Source organism: Cydia pomonella, chromosome 3 (genome assembly GCF_033807575.1).
Source record: "Cydia pomonella isolate Wapato2018A chromosome 3, ilCydPomo1, whole genome shotgun sequence".
NCBI classification, from domain to species: domain Eukaryota; kingdom Metazoa; phylum Arthropoda; class Insecta; order Lepidoptera; family Tortricidae; genus Cydia; species Cydia pomonella.
This window is the reverse complement of record NC_084705.1, coordinates 7,864,717-7,884,747: the sequence shown is the minus strand read 5'-3', so window position 1 is coordinate 7,884,747 and position 20,031 is coordinate 7,864,717. Positions and strand designations below refer to the sequence as shown.

At 38.4% G+C, this 20,031-nt stretch overlaps 2 protein-coding genes across 8 annotated transcripts in view; one reads left to right on the top strand and one right to left on the bottom strand.

Annotated features, from left to right (window-relative positions):
- The window catches only part of LOC133515977 (homeotic protein antennapedia), a 243,704-nt gene that overhangs the window by 212,116 nt on the left and 11,557 nt on the right, over positions 1-20,031 (top strand). For all 7 annotated transcript variants that reach the window (XM_061848632.1, XM_061848631.1, XM_061848630.1 and 4 more), the window contains one exon: positions 8,299-9,131. In XM_061848632.1, coding sequence (XP_061704616.1) covers positions 8,486-9,131 — 646 coding nt within the window. In that variant the 5' untranslated portion in view covers positions 8,299-8,485. The remainder of the gene's footprint in view (positions 1-8,298; positions 9,132-20,031) is intronic.
- Positions 2,638-4,176, bottom strand: LOC133516625 (piggyBac transposable element-derived protein 3-like). The gene has a single exon (XM_061849639.1). It carries the CDS (start codon positions 4,162-4,164, stop codon positions 2,638-2,640), a length of 1,527 nt encoding a protein of 508 aa, XP_061705623.1. The 5' UTR covers positions 4,165-4,176.

Here is a 20,031-nt window from a genome sequence, read left to right as displayed (position 1 = left end):
CGACTCTTAACTACGGTAAAACATACTTACTAATCTATAAATTGAAATGTAACATATTTTTCAAATATCAAGTTACATTCAAGATAGGAATAAGTATAAATATAGTAATTAAGATCATTAGTCTTTGTAAAATAAAACAATACAAAAAACCGATTGAAGTAGAAGCAGGCAACAAACGGTATTTTCCCTACAGAACAGAGCGATGTATTCCAAACGACACTTGAGTACCGAAAAACCAGTCAAATGAGTAAACCGTTTCATTGAAGTGACAATCAATAGAGTTACTTTTTATTATTTCACTTTCGGCTTATGTAAAATGAATTTAATGTTGTAAATGTACCATAAATAATTCCGTATAAAATTCTCACATGTCAAAAATTACCGCGAATAATTTCAAAACATAAATCAAATTTTCAACCCACATGCCTAAAAATAAAAACATTACAGCGGAATGAACACTTCGGGCGGTGACAGTTTTTTCGTCATCAAAAACTCGGCAACGACCCCGCCGGGGTCCGCTGAGTGAAATGCCGTGTTACTGTAATTACCCGCCCAACTTCTAAATTTAATCAGGCAAGTTCTGTAATTTTGGGGTTCATAATTTTTCATGAGGCGAGGATCGAGTACATGCGTGTTTTTGAAGAGAGATATGGCTCTACTCTGTTGTAAATACTTGACAGATGTGTCTATTGTAAATAAGTTACCACAGGAACCAATCGGTATGCATATTGTGAATGATCTATTTCGTTGAGCAGTCATGGCATACGTTTCCATGTGTAGGTATCCAATTGCTAACGGCGATTTGAAGAATGAGAAACGATAACGATAAGTTCAGCAGTGGCAGCATGGTTCCATTGTTATCGCTTGTCACTATGCCCGTCACTTTCGCACTTACATACTTCTTAGAACGTGACAGGCATGGTGACAAATGATAAAGAGCCGACAATATTAGCCCTACGTTTAGATAAGTTCTCATTTAGATATCGTTTGTATGTCGTATATAATTGACAGAAGCAGTTCGATTCGGGCAAGCAATGTCACTTTGACATTAGAAATATCGAAGATAGATCTTATTGGGATCACAGCGGAATCCAAATAAACGTCAATATTGACATGTCGTTTAGTTATCGATCTTTTAAGGATCTTTCCAAGATCTTAAATGTGTCCTAATCATTCTTCGAATCGGGCCGTAAGTCACAAATCTCTCATTATCCTGATTGCTCTTTCAGCTATTAAGTACTTCGCCTTTTGACTTTTATTCCGCTTTACTTTTCGCAAGTTGGCCTCTGTTACCTCTTTTGTGACCGCATACTCATTGTAATAGGGACTTATATATCTGCCTAATATAAGAATAATCCAATTAAATTTGGACATATTTTATAGATCTTATTACCTTATGGTTTATTACATTATTTTTTCTTAGTATTTTCACGTTAGTAACTGCACTTACGTTTTCTTTCTAAAAAATCTTTAATTCATTAAGTGCACTAAAGATAATTCAGTGAAAATCTATGAAAACAACAGGACGATGCGTGACCACACATAATGTATGCAATTTTAATTTTAGTTTACATAACCCATCGTAAATTTGCATACAAGGAAATATGATGAACAGACACTTTCGGTAGTTTCCGACACTGCAAACAGTCAATGCATAATTGTTTTGAATTTATTTTGATCAGTAAATATTACTCATGTGGCTTTTCGCAATTTGCTTCAATATTTAAGTCCTTGCTCAAGTTGATAAATAAATTTAATATTGCAATTACAACTTTAAGGTAAAACACTTATTCAGCAGTTTCATCGTACACGTGTATTTCAGACATCTATTAACTTCGCGGTAAAATTAGAAACGTTCAAATAAAACCTCAAGACAGTATAATTAATAAATTAGTCGAAACTGAGTCGGGAGATAATCGGAGGAGATCAGAAGAGACGAAAGGAGATTAATAGGAGTGCGTGGCGTAATGGATGTTCCCACACTACTGCCCTTTGAGGGCTGGAGCCGCGGATACAGATGCGTTTTTACTAATTTGTAATATACCTTCAAGTGTTGTATACATTGTAATGAGTATTATACATATAAAATTTTGAGTTTCGACTGTTCTTTAAAAGTTTGTTGGTAATCGCTAACTTGGCATTTCGGCTTGATTACGTGGGTAGACTAGCAATGAATATAATAAATAGGTACTTATATAAAATTTATGTTATAGTCTGAACATTCAAGTTATTGATAGGTACTGTCACGTCTGAAAATATTGATACGAAAAATTTGCCAAAAATATGTATACACTACCTTAACCCTTAATTTCGCAGGACAAAAAAATGTTAAATTTATATTTTCTATTGATTTATATTTCTTATTTATGCCATAAAGATGGCAAAAAAAATAATTAAAAAAATATTCATTGAAGGCTTTCATGGAAATCGTATGTACAGTATAATTGACAAAAACCAATGCTCTTCAAACTAATCTCAAATAAAAGTGTCAATTATACTTAACAAGTTGCATAGTAGGACAAAAAACGAAATCAAAAACCATGTCTATTTTTACATATTTAATCAAAATAACACGACAGAGTGAGAAAGTCATGCATGAAAAACGTTTTCAAATTAAAAATGACGTTTCAAAACTGTTCAGTTTTTATGAAAAGTGTAGAAACAGTTGCGCTTTCGTACTAAACACAATCGTACGTTGCATTTAATGCAGTGTACATCAGTTCTACCGTTTTTGCAGTAAGAACACCGGCCGTATGTGTCCAAAAAGTTTGGTAAATGGTCTAAGCCATCATATTTGACATCATCAACAGGAAGGATGCGGTTGGGTTTTCGAATTACATCCGTTACTGTTGGTACTAAACCTGATGCTCGCTTATCTGCTTTGAGTAACCCTTGATATATCTGCAGCCGGAATTGCTTCAAACCTAAGTACTTCTTTATTCCTTTTCTCTTACTGTCTCTTCTATACATCAACCATGCATTGTTGACACATATGTCAATAATCTGTGAAAATATTGACAGGTACCACCTTCTTGTTTTCATTTCAGTGCGGTAGAGAGCGACTAGCATGTCTGCTAAATCTACGCCGCCCATATGGGCGTTGTAATGCTCCACAATGTTTGGATACTGCACATTTATTTTCTGTTTTTTAATTTTGCAGTATCTCTTCACGGTCGACAAAGGGTAAGCATCAGAATAACTGCTTGCCAAAACAACGCATTTGTTGTCGTTCCATTTTACGACTGCGACTTTGTTTTCGTTGCAGGTTGTCTGGCAAAACGCACCTCTGCCTTGAGCCTTTAACTCCTTGTCGGTCTTTAAGTGAGTTTGAGAGTCTCGCAGTCTATTAGACCGCATCGTACCAAGGCTGAAAATACCATACGTGTGCCTCAGATGGTATATTAACTCCAACGAGGAAAAGAAGTTATCAAAATATACGACGCAAGGTTTATTTTTTATAGTTTTACAAAGTCGTAAAACTGCTTTGGCACCCCAACCTAAAGCTGCTTCTTCCTCAGTGAAACCGCAGTCTTCAAATTCATCTTGACCAGTATACAGAAAGAAATCATATATAAAGCCTGATGCACCAGCTCTAACAATGTTTTTAAATCCCCATTTTCTAGGTTTTCTTGGGTTATATTGTCTTTTTTTTCCGGCTTTCGTACCTTTGTAAGGTATTGTCATTTCGTCAATACTGAACCGCTTTTCTTCCTCGACAGCAAGACAATTTCGGCGTACTTTTTCTACCACAGAGCTAATTTTAAAGTAAGGATCATTGTTGGCATCGTCGTTGTCCACAAAATGGATACAACTCCTTAATAGCTGGTATCGCTTCAGGGTCATAATATCTGCGATCGGTGCATACCTTGTTTCGGTGCGCCAATAATCAAGGTAAGATGGCATGCTTACTATTCCCATCATAATCTTGATAGCTAAGAAACTTTTTAGTTCTTCGACCGTTAAATTGACTGATCGACCCCTTTTTTGCACAGAGTACAAGTTCGTCATGTTGCATATTTGTTCAAACATATCCTGCGAGAAAAAATCAAAGAAATAACTTAGAGCAGTTTTGTTGCCTTCAGGAAGTGGACTTTGGAAATTATCATCGCCTAACTCTGCACGATATTCAAACTGTTTTTTAGTCCATTTAAAGTTAATGTTCATTTTTTTTTTCTTGGCTACACGTTTCGGGGCTGTAGTCTGCCTTTTTGTACGGTTAGATCGCGTATTGGGTGTAACATTAGACTCACGCCGTGGCGTACGAGTAGTGGGTCGAGACTGGCGGCGGGATCTTTGAGGAATAGAAATCAGAGGGCTAACTGGCTCGACTTGGTCCAGTATAAATGAGGTAGTCACTGATGGTGGATTTTGAATTGATGACACGGAAGGAAGGCTTAATAATGACGGTGGCTGAACATAGTTTACACTTCCCGTATCGGATGGTGGATTCTGTGAAACTTGCGGAAGGGCACCTGTTGTATTAGTGTCTCCGTCACCGTCAAGTTCTTCAAATGGTGAACTAATGTTCAATCTCTCTAACGACGAATTGATTGACGGAGCACTTGACGAAGATGGCGATACATATCTTTCCGCAATGGCTTTTTTTTCTTGACTTTCGTCATCAGAGTCAGATGACCCGCTTACTTCAGACTCTGCATTTTTACTAGGCACTAACGCTAATATTCGTTTAGACCGCAAGCCCTAAAAAGAAAACAAAAAAGCATGCTATTCAAACCACCCCGATGTAAATGATACAAAAAAATATTATAAAATAATACCTATGGAAAAAACAGCATAATTGAAAGTTAGTACGTGCTAGTAGTAGTGAAACAATGACATTCTCACACATCAATCGCAGCAAATTATTATGGCAACCCAACAAATACACCCAAAATATTGTTACCAAAGCATAGCTTTTTGTCAAAAATACTTGACTAATCAAACATGATTTAACTCTCACACCATAAACTTTTGTCAAAAATACTGTACTAGTTCTTCAAACACCAACATCCCATACATAATGTTTTGTCCAAAATACTGTACTAGTTCTTCAAACACCAACATGCCATACATAATGTTTTGTCCAAAATACTGTACACGTGTGTTTACGCACTTGTTACGCTAAGAATATGTAACATGCCGAGTAGTTATTTATTGTATAAAGTTAGTTAGGATATCACAACATGAAATAATGCATAAGCTTGTTAATTTTTGCGTTAAAATATGAATAAACACAATAAATACCTGGATACAACGCAGCGTCGACCGCTTGCTCGCCATTTTGGTTCACAACTGACAGTTGTCAGTGTTGCTAGTGCAGTAAATATTTTTTCCCTAATTTGTAATTATGCAAATAATAACATAAGATTTAAAATATGTCAAGTTTACTAAAAAAAAAATTACCTAAATTTTTTCAAAAAGAGTGTACAGTATTTTGGTCTGTGCCAAATTAAGGGTTAACATATGGGCAATAAAGTCGAGTATACATATTTATGGCAGTTATTTCGTATAGATATTTTCAGATGTGACCGTACCTACCTCTGTAATCAATAGACAAGTTCAAAAGTGGGAAAATCAAAACCAAATGTAGGCCATGAAATTAGCAGTAAAATCTACTAAAAAAACTTCGTCCCAATAAACTACGCAATAATCACTTAATTCTTCCTAAACTTTTTATATCAAACTACTATTCTGATCGTAAATAAAAGGAGGAGTTTCCGTGCTCTTTCCACCGGCAGCTCGTTCCAGAACCGATACACAAATAAATCAGAACCACTTTGTGCTCCCACAATAGCTCTTTAATTGACAAATAGTGGAAATGATAAATACAGGCGCTGGGAATTTCCCGAAATACCCCCTTTGATCATCCCGTGATTAACAACCCCGGCCCGACTTACGCGAAATCATATTAATATTCTTTTTAATTTGGCCGCGAGTCTATTACGCGGCCTTATTTTAGTTGATTTATCGGCCAGGCTCTAAACACGATGTACGACGAGTTATCGAATATTTTAACATTTTTTACGTCTCTCGGACTATTTCAAATGATATACTAACACTCATTCCTCAATGAAGCTGATAAAACAGATTTTTGTATATAAAAATGAAATCGAGCGCATAAATTTGGGTTTAGTGACACGTAAAAAATATTTAAACATTTCATTCAGCAGATACATAAAACGCTTCAATTTATTTCCCGTTGATAGTTTTTATTTGACGTCGTATTTCGTCGCTCCATAATCTAGTTGACATGACAGTTCTGTAAGACACACATGCACAGTTATTTCTAAAAAAAGATAATTAGATCTCTCGTAGAAACCATAACAGTTGGCCCTCAAAGAACATGAGAGAGCACAAGTGTCCGAGAGCCGACCCCTAATAAATCAAATGCGGTCGTCCGTTATCAAATTATCAAAATCACGTGAGACTGTTAATTTCAGCTGCGCTCGCGCCGCTAAAGACATGTTCCTTGAACCGCCACGAGATGTTATCGGCGCAATAATTGCGGACTAGAACATTAGTCCGTGTTCTAAAGATTAAAAACTGTAACCGAGATTGTGCTCCGAAATATTTAACGGCCAAGATCAAATTTAAGTGCTGAGACCCCTAACGGGTTTTGTGTCTGAAGGTAACGAACACTAAACATGAGTCAACCCCAACATCAGAATTATGTTAACAAGTCTAAAAATTAAATTTATTCATGATATGAATTAAAAAATTTATGAATTGAAACGTGAGAATATCGTATATAAGATTATTTTCACTTCGTGCTAATCCATTTAGTATGGCCGTTTTTTGCTGCTTTTGCAATTTTACACGATGTAATTACGCCAATATGCTTTTCTTGCGCTGTTCCAATACAAATTAAAAAGACAACGAGGCATTTCAAATAAACAAAAAGCCATAAATCAGCCGGTCGTCTGTACCTACGCAGTAGGTATTCGCAGATTGGTGTGTCCAATCTACTTGGTGGAATGCAAATGGAAATTGAAAATTAAAAAAATCGTGAGGGTTGTCCCGCGTGGAGGGTGGTAAAATCGTAAATTTAAATTGTTCATCCCTCAACATGCAAATTTACGAAATATCTAGCCATGGTTTTGGTTGGTAGCTGGGGAGTTGTGGCTTATGAATAAATCTGTAGACTTTTAGGCAGTACCCATGGTTTTAATCATTGTTATGTTAAATTCATCATCAACGTTTCCGTAGGTAACGACTTCAAAGTGTTTGGAAAATAGTAATCAATCTGTGTACGCAAACCTAAGAATTAATATGCTTGCCAGCGTCTTGTACGATTTCAAGTTTAATGTGTAGGGATAAATAATGTAAAACAACCATTTCGTTTGATTTTTCTTTGTCACTGTTATGAAATAAACAGTAGCATGTTTTCTGTAGGAACATTGTCTCAGAGTCGCCGCCATCATTACGGGTGCTAATGAAGCTTGAACTTTGGGTTTTAAATAACTTACGCCGGCCCAAGGGGCGGCACCACTCCAGCAATGTGTTGTACGTATTTTTTACTTTTGACATGAGTTTAACAATCCATGTCCAAAACTTTTTGATGTGACTTTGCCGTGTTGTCCCAAAACTCCCTCAGTAAGTGACATCGCTTCAAACATAACACTTTATTTCTGCGTAAAGTAAACTGACTGAAACTGACGGTACATTGCATTTTTTGTTCTCGTTACTTGGTAAATTCTGGTAGCTGTCACATAAACCACGTACGTAATAAATTTTGTACTTAAAAACCTGTTGAACCAGATCCCACGATAACGCCGAGGTAATGGCGACTCTAGCCTCGCTACAGAAATTAACGTCCGGGTAAAGTTATGTCGTCGGGCCAAACGCGGCTGTCACTCATGCTCCATCAACTGCTGGGAAATGTCGAGGCTATGACGGCGGGTCAGCCACATGTACGCGACGTGACACTATGTCATATCCCTGTCTCATTTTCGGAGACGGTGTTCCGTCAGTCAGACAAAGACGGACTTCGAACTTGACTCGCGTTTCTAAGAATGCGCCGCTTAGTTATCTGCGGTAAACGGGGGCCCGTATCAGACAGGTTGTCGCTAATAGGCGTTTTACTCGGAACATATGAGGTTTTATGTCTTCGTGTGTGTCCCAGCTTTAGGACACGTGTCAGTCTGTGTCTGCCGTCAGGCGGCGGAGTGTTGACTCTGGCACATCTAGCCGCGAGCTCGCCAAAGCAAACAATCGATCGAGAATCGTCTCTCGATACCTGACTATTGGAAAAATAATTTAATAATAGATCGACTAAGTGCGTTAACCTTTCCATTCCAGATTCGCCGAGGATCCGATGAGGAGACACCGTCCGCCGCGTGAGCCGCAAGTGAGATCGATCGTGCCCGTGTAGTGAATGGAATCCGAAGTGTTTTTGTGGTGATTGAACGGTGATAGTGTCGGCCCGGGAGGCCGAAAATCTGCAACGGAAGATACGGACGTGAGCCGCGCGGGCTGCGGGCCCGCGATGAGCGCCAACAGCTGCGATAACATGGCATACTTCTCCAACGCATACATGCCAGACATGCGGAACGGTGGTCATGAGCACCAGCAGGCGCACGCGCACTACGGCGCGGTGCCGCAGCAGGGGCACGAGATGGACGGCTGCGACCAGCAGCTCCGGCCAGCGCAACACCACTACCCGGCCCAACCAGCGCCGGGGATGCCCTACCCTAGATTTCCACCTTACGACCGGTTGGGTTACTACCCGCAAATGGAGCAGAACGGTTACCGGCCGGACAGTCCGTCCCAAATGGGTCATATGGGTCCTAAGGACGGGTACGGTCCGAACGGTCACCAAGCGACGCCAGCGTACACATCCTGCAAGTTGCAAGCGGCGGCGGCGCCCGCGGGCGTGCCGGGTAGCCCGCCGCTCGAGCAGGCGCAGCAGATGCCCCACCACATGCACTCGCAGCAGCACATGGTGCAGCACGGGGTGCCGGGGCACCAGCAGCACCTCATGTACCCCGTGGACGACATGCAGCACCAGACGCAGATGCCGCCCATGCACCAGCAGCCGATGCATGCGCAGCAGCCTCCCCCCCAGCAGCCCCCGCCTAACACCAACGCATCGCTGCCTAGTCCACTCTACCCCTGGATGAGAAGTCAATTTGGTAAGTTCAACATTATTTTTTTATTCTATACTTATTACATTTGTGTATATTGTGCATATAGCGAGCGTCAATAACTAGGGTAAAAGAGAAGCAATTGAATAGAATTTTATGCTCGATGCAAACAAGTGCTAGATGATTTTATAGGCGTACGTTGGTATCTAAAGTTAATTGATACCTTTACATGCGTATAACTAGTAACTACGAATTGCTAAGCCGCTCGTAGCACACCTTACTAAACAGTTGTAGCAAAAGATACCTACCTATAATCTGGCTGTCAGATTGTAGAGAGGAAAGGTGTAATTTAGAAAATTACTGCCTCGTTTTCTGTTAACATTTCGTAACTACGTACAAACGACAGATAACCGATAGGATTTCGAAATTATGATTCAGAGCTCAGGGTTTCGGAACTAATAAAATTAGATATCACATTCTCCGAACTGCAGCGGCAGGTGGCTGCAAAAAGTTTAAAAGTAAAAGCGGATTCCGGTGGCGTTTAATACAATTAGTTTCTGCAAGTTTGCACAATGTAGCGTCAGCAAAAACGTTTAGCAAGTCGGGAGACAAATTTCGCCCTCGCATTGACGTGAAACAATAAGTGCCAGAAACAATGCCACGGTTCCGGGATTATGTTTTATGGGCCGAAGTGGTATTCAAAAGGAATTTCACTTTTCATGAAATTTACAACTCTGGAGTACAAAAGCTCACCTTCTGTTTAGCCACCGATCGGGAACAATGAGCCGAGGTACGCCGTCTCCTACTGTTTTTGAATTTGTCTGAGAACTGATTTATGGTGGCTCGCCTGATTTAGGGATTCTATTGTAATTGGCGAGGTCATTCAAATTGCGCTGGAGTTTGGAGTTGCGAATTTTGGAGCGTAGTTGCGCCGCGGTATTTCGAAGCGCCAGGAACTATTTTGCAGTGCTAAAACCTTTTTAAATCATTGTTACGTAGAGTGTTGACTTAATTTCGATTTACTTGTTAAGTTTTGTGAGTGCAATTATTCTTAAAGGAAAAAATGAATTGTTGTAAATGTTAAAAAAATTGTTAGTGTAAAGTGCAAAGCAATCTTTCTTTTCTTCCTCGCGTTGTCCCGGCATTTGCCACGGCTCATGGGAGCCTGGGGTCCGCTTGACAACTAATCCCAAGATTTGGCGTAGGCACTAGTTTTTACGAAAGCGACTGCCATCAGACCTTCCAACCCAGAGGATAAACTAGGCCTTGTTGGGATTAGTCCGGTTTCCTCACGATGTTTTCCTTCACCGAAAAGCGACTGGTAAATATCAAATGATATTTCGTACATAAGTTCCGAAAAACTCATTGGTACGAGCCGGGGTTTGAACCCGCGACCTCCGGATTGCAAGTCGCACGCTCTTACCGCTAGGCCACCAGCGCTTTTTTGAATTGCAAAGCAATGTTAGCATAAATTACCTATTAAAAAAAAACTTATTTGAATCGTCTCTCACCTGGCCACTGTACTACATTGTTTCAATGTTTCGAAAACGGTAGGTGATTAATTTCAAGTGACAATTAGCTCTTGGACGTACTATAGATATTTAATTAATGTTGACACATAAATTTAATTTTAGTTTGACACTGTTGCTACCCCTACTTCGGGGCAATCTACGCCAACTACGAAGTTCTGTCTGGACCCGTGTCACTGAATACGTATCTACCCTGTATAGTTAATCTATCGGTCGATATCTTCCAAATATATCTACATATTAAGATGTGTGGTGATGATCGGCATCTATTATAATAACATTACCGAAAGTTATTAATGTAAATCTTATTCTATATAATTATATACCTTTACATCTATCTGTAGAATACAATACAAATATTCTTTATTGCTTACCAATATGAAAAGAACATGATAACATACAAATTAAACACACAACTTAGACTACTAACCTAAACGTAATAAGTATTTCTGTATTTTTTCCTACTGTTCTACTAGTCAAATATTTGTAACAGGATCAACGTCAAACACATTATAGGTATACATATATATTTTATTACACATTAGGCACCTGAATTCGTCTCTTTTCCAAATCGAAATGCCAAGATTTTCCCCTATTTGTTTAAAGGAACTATATTAATCATGGTCACATAAGTACCTCAATATAGACGAGTCCTGTGAGAATTTCCTTTTGTCAGTTATTAGTTAACCCTTATGTATATCATATATGCCTCCTTTTTAAAACTATAAAGTTCTACTCTACGTCATATATTTTCTATCCAAATGAGCGTTCCATACTTTTTCCTATGGGCAGTTCTTCATGGTTAAAAAAAACAGTTACAGTCTGTTTTTTTCTATCAGTTAAATGGTAGCTGTCAAATCTTACAAAACTCCAACTATAACCAAATCAAAATCACTTTAATTTTGACTTTACCTATCTGCAACCTGCAGCCTATCCACTATTTACTAAGATTATTTATTAGATCTATTCTTGGAGGATTGAACAACTGGAGTCGCCTGAAAGAGCTGACCCCTCTGTCGAAAACCTCGGCCAATGGTCATATTTATTGTATGGACTGACGTTTATCTGACATGGCTACATGTAAGTTACGTAGAAATAGTCATATATTTGGCGTGCCTCTGCCCCGCAAAAATCGGCTGTTTTGTATAGAAAATTACAGAATGGCGACTCCGGTTTTTAAATCCTCCAAGATAGTAAGTATAAGGCTTAGGGCCTGTTTCGCAATGTCCAAGTAAAGTCCCGAATAAGCTACTAGCCACTTATCTGACGAATAAAGTCATCGTTGGCGTTTCACAATCTTCAAATAAGCTTGACTGGTTGATAAAGTGCAAAGTTTTGTTGGAAGTTTTAACTGGCAGTTAATTTATTTGTTATTTAGCTATCCAATAATTTTCTTGGATATTGTGAAACAGGTCCTTAGTTATGTAATGTTACATAGGTAAAGTCATCATCAGATATGACAGAACGGTCAAAGAGTTTCACAAATGTCTGAAAAAGGCTCTATTGAACCTTAAATTCAAGTATACATTCAGATAATTTTGAGCACTTTGGCCGCTCCGATAAGTCTGATGGCCACTGTACATCAAGACTACCAATGTTTTCTTCACAGTACGCCGAGCCTCTAGCCAGTGTTTTAATTAATATTAAAATTAAATTGAAAGTTCGTTTCAAATGATGAGGCAGTGATAGATTATGATTGTGTGAGCTTGATGCATGGCTCCGAGAATAGCTCCCAGCATCTGGTCCTCGGAAGATGTGTAACTACTTAGTTGCAAACGTTCTTACAGTAGTAAGTGGTTGTAATAGTTTATGTAGTATGTATGTAGTTTATATACCTAGTTTGACATGCCCTGTTCAAACAGATTGATGGACATGAGTGACATAGTTATGCTATTCGTTTTGTAATCTGTAGAATTTATTTTTTACTCTAATGCTGAGTTGACTTTAAAATAATTGGTCTTTAAAACATGATGGGTAGAAACTGACGGCAACATTACTGAGATACATATTAATCCCACATAAATTAAATTAAATTCACCTTTTTAGGGTTCCGTAGCCAAATGGCAAAAAACGGAACCCTTATAGATTCGTCATATCCGTCTGTCTGTCCGATTACGTCACAGCCACTTTTTTTTCCACATTCTATTTTCATTTTAAAAACAGTTAATTTATACTGTTTATTTTCAAGACTTCGAATAATAATTGACTTGACTTTGAATTGACTTCGAATAGTTATTGTAATTACCTATATTTCATAAATAACCGAAAAAATTTAACTTAAGTATCATTTACCTGATAGGTACCACATGATAATTAAAAAATAATAGTTATCTAAATCAATTACCTAAAGCATCTCCTAACCAGCAAATAGCCAGATAGTTAACACTTAAAAGATGGGTTCCACTTAAGTCTTAGAACCCAGTAGCTCTGCACTTACCGTCTCTCGTTAGCCTATGTTATCTACTTGAAACCATTCTCCCATTTATCTTCGAAAATCGGTTGCCATCTTTAAAAACCCGGCCAATGGCAATGCTCTTAAAAATAGATTCGCTGTCTCGGTTGAAGCGGATGAGTAATTTATCATTCCCGTGGTGTATCCTATGGCCATTAATAATGAGATTCCATGTTTTAGGCATGTTATACGATTCTTGGATGCATTTTACATCATTATGATGAAATTGGCCATCGTAGATTTTCTTCTAGAAATTTAAATAGCCAATACTGTAGAGTTATTTAGTGTTATGGGTCAAAATTCTTTTCGTTGTCGACCACTCTGTCACGCTTTTTTTGTATTTTCTATGAAATAAGTAAAAAAGTCGAGTACAATTGCATGTATTTCTAGCTGTATAGATTATAATTTACATGAGAAATATAAATCATCTCACACAAAAAGCAACTCTCCGTCACATTTTTGGGGACAAAAACCAAGACAACGGAAATAATTTTCACCCATATATATATATAAAAGCATTACTGTATAAGTATTAAAATTTCGTGTTGAATCCTGAAGTATGTAATTTCTCAACGTAAGATCTATCTATCAACTAGGCTAAATATCTAATTAAACTTGAAGATAAAGATAATTTATCATATTCCATTTCTCCTTTCTTAATAAACCAATGGCGTATACCCTGCCCAACGGTACAGAAAGATAGACTCACCTAGTCCGAGGTAGGCCGCGATAAGTCCCGCGAATCGAGGTGGAAATGGAAATATAATGGTCCCCCCACCCACACCCCCTTAGGTCGCGTCACACAATGGGGAATAGACGACTTGTTACATTTCATTGTACAGTTATCAGCCTCCAAGCCTTTGTGAACAACCGATGATTGAATACGAGAATTTGTTTTGGTGCCTGCTCCTGATTTCCCCCGTTTGCGTTGAAAGAGGCTGAATAGAGGGCGTATGTATAGCCGTATTTATTATGGCGGTTGGATTGTTTCTAATACGATTTTCGGGAGCTTTTTGTCATGTCAAAAGCCCTTGGACCGCAATTTAGCAATGCCATAGGTTTAGTCCTACGTATTCATTTTAAAAGATAAAATTAGATCATGGTAATTAAGTTCATATGACATGAAAAACTCGGGTTTAGTGAGATACTAAGAACCGCAGGTTACGCAATAAATGTTACTTAGAGTCGGACCAAGCTAACTCTGCGTGGCATTTGCAATGACAGTGTGGCATATCATCATTAATATCAAATTCCTATGATGGTATAGGTATTCAAATTGGTGCAAAGTAACGTACACGGACTCTAGCAGCACTATGAAGTTAGCATCTATATAATGCTTTTTAGAACTACTTATAACTATGGAGTTTAATTCACCATTACCACACCATCTTGGCAAACGAAACTGTTTCCTAAGCGCAGCAGTAAAAACAAATAATAAATATATATAATAGGGACATTCTTACACCAATTGACTAAGTACCACGGTAAGATCAAGAAGGCTTGTGTCGTGGGTACTCAGACGATATATATAATATACAAATACTTAAATACATAGAAAACATCCATGACTCAGGAACAAATATCTGTGCTGTGCTCATTACACAAATAAATGCTCTTACCGGGATTTGAACCCAGGACCATCAACTTCATAAGCAGGGTCATAATGGTCACATTACCTTCTTGGCCAGACCTGTCATCGAACAAATTCACCTCAACGTTTATTTTCTATGGTGACTCTACTTCCCTGTGATAGGACATAGGACTGCCTAATTTCCAATAACGGTCTTTAGTCCCGCACCATCTACATTAAGCCTCATGCTTATCTAAGCACTTTCTAATTTTCCACCGAAGATTTTCACTAGCCGCCACCGTGGACACACTATCTTTCTCATCTAATCCAATATTTCCATACCTTCTCAGACATTTGATTGAGATAAGTGTTACCTTAACATAAGAAGAAACATGAGTAGATAATCAGCGAATGCCCTCATATGTATTTATGGAAATAAAAACTCTGCTCGTGTGTTACGAAAGTGAGGGCGATCAGAATCCTTAAGCGGACCAACGTAAAGTTACTCGAGATCCGCAACAATAGCATATACAATCGGAGACCGCGTGTATTCTGGTTTGTCCAAAACGATAAAGTCCGCCCCTCGGCAAGCTGCTGACATGGCCCTGATCGATTATGGAGCAATGTCGATAAATGCACCAATAGATTGGTTCCGACGCCTTTTGTGCCTCGCATCAATGTCGTCGTGCCATTCTTCCCTAACTGATTTTTCCTTAAATAAGAATTCTAGATTGGTTTGGCACGATTTTTCTCGATTTTCCCGGATATAGATTGTTGTGCATGAATGGCTTTGTGCTTTTGCGACTGTAATAAATAACGATTAACTATATTAAAACACAAATTCATATACTTAACTCATTTGTTGTAATTATTATCATTAAAGAAACTTCTAAGATAACTTGAGTAGGATAGTGAGAATAGGTCATAGTCTTAGTATTAACAAAAGATTGTCAATTATTCATTGAAAAAAAAACCATACTTATTTTCTATATTTAATGACTACAGGTCGATTTAATCTCGCTCCAGAAATTAACAAAGAAGTCCAAAGTTTTCATTAAAAAATAATTATCTATTTAACTCCCCATTGAAATAAATATTTCTTTTGCGCAATTAAGTTTATGATCCACAAGAAACAACGTCATTTTAGATTATGCACTAATTCGTCGCTCGCTTACGAAAGCTACCTACCCTAAGAAAAGAAACTCCAAATGTTTATTTATTTAGACCACGAGTAAGAAAGCGATTCCCCGATTTCCCCCTGTATTTACATGTGCTATTATTTGCATAAACTTTTTTGGAGGGGACTGACTGAAGTATAAAAATATATTTCTAATTCTGTGCGGTACTGAGTTTCCGGTTTAGGCGGTAGTACGCGTGACTTTGACGGATAGCATTTTTGTCCTTTGATATTTTTACGGCAACGCGGGAAAAGGAATTTTCGAACGCTCGCTCGTGCGAGGGACGGTAGAATTTAGATACCTAGGTGTTTTGTTTGGATTATGTTCGTCGGGACTGGCTTTAAAATATAAATACCTACCTTAACTTTCATGCCGGTTTCATGTACTAGTGAAAATAGCGAGAAGTTAAAAAACTAATAAAGTGTCCCTTGTTTATGTAGTTATAGGCTGTCTGTAGGTAGGTTGATATATAATTTAATTTATCCTCCGTCAAAATATCGAACTTTACCTACAAATTTAAAGGCATTTAAAACTTATTAAACTTAATGTCTCGGCTCACTGCTGATGAAGTGTGCGGTGTGGCGCTGGCGTACTTACAGTTAAGTAACTTTACTAACCTTAAAGTTCTGCCTTTCCCACATAGGTGGCGCTAAAGTAAATAATAGCTCCGCTGCTTATTATCCAGCGATAAGTGAATATCATGTAAAATATCCGTAATTAGGCTTTTTTGCAACACCATGTAATTTAAAAACATGCAATTTAAACCACATTAGTCGTCTATGCCACAATTTTCATAAAAAATGCGATATTCTTATGTGGAGACAAAAAACTAGATTACATGCCAAGTGTACAAACTAGTGGCGTAAAAAAAATTGGGAGCTTATTAAAAAACCATTACGATCTTATAATTATCTACGCACACCCACGTCCGTTATTCACCAACCCCATTAATACATGTCGAGGTCGACTCACACACGAGCGCTTGTGTCATACGAGATGTTACTCACACATTGACGACTCAGTAGTTTTGAGTGTGTTGTGATTGGAGTTGCCAGTTTAATGAAGATTGTCATTTTAGGTAATAATAAATTGTAGCAATATATATTCTCTAATTTGCATGCCTTACGGCTGAATGCGCTGATACTTGCATTATGACAAGATCTATATTATGTACGTGCATTTATGGAAAATAAAAGTTTTATGTTTGTAGTCTGTATTCTACTGTTGATTGTAAACTTATTTTATTTTACCTCTTTTTTATAATATACCCACCTGACAGGCTAAACCAAATGTGACAAAAACCGAAAAAAAACCAAAAGTGCCAAGATAGCACTTCCGGATAGCATCGACCCTATGTTTTAATCTGTGGCTTTAACTAGTTGTAAAGTCGTCATATACATAATATGTATATCTATAATGCTAGTCCTGCAAGAAACTGTTGTGAACTTGCCGTCTGTAGCATTCTCTAGACACGTCACATTTCATTTCCACTGGCTTAAATCCTTCATTTCCCAAGTAACTTTTCCCTCGTAAGTTGCTCCTTGACTTTGGACCTCTAAATTTCCCCCGCTTGCGTTACTTGTAAACTTCAACCTGATTAACTGGCAACATTTCCTATCTTCACGACTAAGAAGGAGTTAGTCGATTAACATGCGACTTCCAATTTCAACCGTGATACTTAATAAATAAAGTTCAAAGTTTAAGTGATTGATTGTTGTTCTGAAAGCTCTTTTGTTCCTATTATAGATCAACGAAAAGTAGTCGTCCCTTTTCGTCTCGCTTGTCCCTGTCTGGCCCGAGGTGAGGTCTTGGCGGACATTAATTAAAGCCCGGGATAGGACGCCAATCAAAGTTTGACCGCCACTAAGCCGCCGAAGCCGAACTTATTATGTGGTATTAAAATTCCATTTTCAAACTCTTACCATTTCAAATTGAAATAGATAATGGACGATTCGCTGTCTGATGCACGCGAGCGTTTGTGCCTTTCCACTCAACAATTTACGGCGAATTAAGAAGCAAATTAGAGTAATAGATATTAAAATTGGAATCTATTATCACATGAAACTCATTAATGTGATATTAAGCCGGTTCGTATCATTAGGCTGGTACAAAAAGCGACGCATCCGATGCGTGCACATGTGCTGTGAGACGGTGGCACATAAATCATAAATGTATCTTTATACTTATAAGTATAGCCGCGTCGATAGAGGAGCGGAAAAAAGGCCCCCCTCTCCCGTTTCCTGCTCGGTATCACACATGACCGGCCTGTCTATCTGCCAGACCCGTGTCAAATATTCTCTGGAGCGGAGACCGCCCCCCGTTTGGGGCAGGGGAGCCCCCTGGGGCTCGCTGTCCCGCGGCGAGGCTCATCTTGGAGCCCTAATGCGCTCTGAGCTGAGCATTACGTCGAGATGAATTTTTAGGCACCTCTCTAGCTTATTTATTTTGCCGCTATCTATCTAGTTTTAATAAGAAATGGTTTCACGTTAAGAAGCGTTGTGTGTAAGTAATATATATCTTATTTTATCAGCTGGATAAGGCAAATCATTCAAGGCAAATAAGAAGTCCTGCTTACTTTGGCTACCCTGTATCTGTCCCAATAGTTAATTTGTTATCTCAATGTCCAAAAAGGAAACTAAATAAAGCTTCTATCTTAAAATCCAGAACTTATAATTAACTTCCACCAATATCGGTTGATTATATCATGAAAAATGTATGTATACATAAATGGCTTTTTAATAAAGAAGGAACCGAAGACGCCTATATGGATAGCTGCGTCTCGAGCATTTTTGATTGAATATTTTCTTTTTCATTAAGATTTTCACTTTCATGGCTGGCGTTGAAAAATCGCTCTCGCCGGCACCTTTCATAACTTTTCACTTCGTGATCCGACGCAATTACTCACTTTCTATCGCCTTCTCAAATAAAATATTCATTCGTGCTATTCCTGCAAATTATAGTAATGGTCGAACAAAACTGGTAATTAGGCGGCTAGCCGCCCACCTCGGGGGAGGTTCATTTTTGTAAGAGCCTGGATGATTCGGTTTTAGTTTTTTTTCGTTGATTAGTTTGATGCCTTATGAATTATGGATTTCATTTAGGTAATGGGAATTTGAAATTTAGGAGGCTTGGCAGTCTATCGCAATTGGATCGTTTTAATGTTGCGATGTTATCATATCCCTTTGAATTGGTGACGCAAGAAACGCAACGCCATAACTCGGCATAAAACAGGAATTCTCTATACCTACTTTATGACTGGCTGCTGCATTCGGCCAGTAGCGTTATCCACCTGATTCTAACCCATTCTATCATAGTGTGAATTGAACAATTCGCGCAGCTCCCGCAGCAGGGTCTGTTGTGATCGTTGTTTAGTCGAGGCGCCGACAGCGCGGGCGGAGCCCCACACAAAGCTCGGCCTAACAAAGACGTCACCGGCCGTGCCGCCGACGTCGAGTTATGGCACCCATTGTTACCGACAATGCCCAACAAACGAGTTTGTATAAGCTATTAGGTACGCGCATTAATATATATTTTTTGTTCGCCCGAAAATTTAGCATTCCATTACGAGGGAGAAATGAAACGCCCGCCGCATGAATTATATTAAAATATATTTGAATATTTCATTTGACACCTTTTTTGCGGGTGGAATTTGGTTCAATCCCCGACCGGGACCGCGTAATTTTTGGCGTATACCGACGGAATTTAAGCAGAATAACATTCCATTTCGTAACGCGCCGCGAATCAGTGCCGACAGCGGAGAATGATGTCTTTGTGTTGTGTGACATCATATAAATTATTTTTCAGCTAAGCGGCGGAATATGAAAGGGGAAATGGAAAAATATGACCTAAATGCTAATGATCCAAAATACATTTCTTAATCCAGTAGGTACCTACATATTTACCTCCACTTATCTCTACTGTTATGAAAAATTATCATATTGGGTACATAACCATATCCCAAAATTACCAAATGGACATTTTAAAGTCATTAGACGTAACAGTGGATATAATTAGAGGCCGGCCCACTAACGTGGCGGCCATATTTGCATTTTTTTCATTTCCGACCAAATAAATTAATCCCACCTACTGCGCCGTAAGAACGATTACCTTATTTTCTTTGTATTTTAGACAAAATAATATTTTTTTAGTAACTGTTCTTACCAGACCATTTTTTAGGAGTGCGTTGAACTCGAATCTGTCCAAATTAAAATATTATAAT

What these genes read in the sequence shown, in the direction of transcription:
- LOC133516625 (XM_061849639.1), bottom strand. Translation starts at nt 4,164, where the DNA reads ATGAACATTAACTTTAAATGGACTAAAAAACAGTTTGAATATCGTGCA.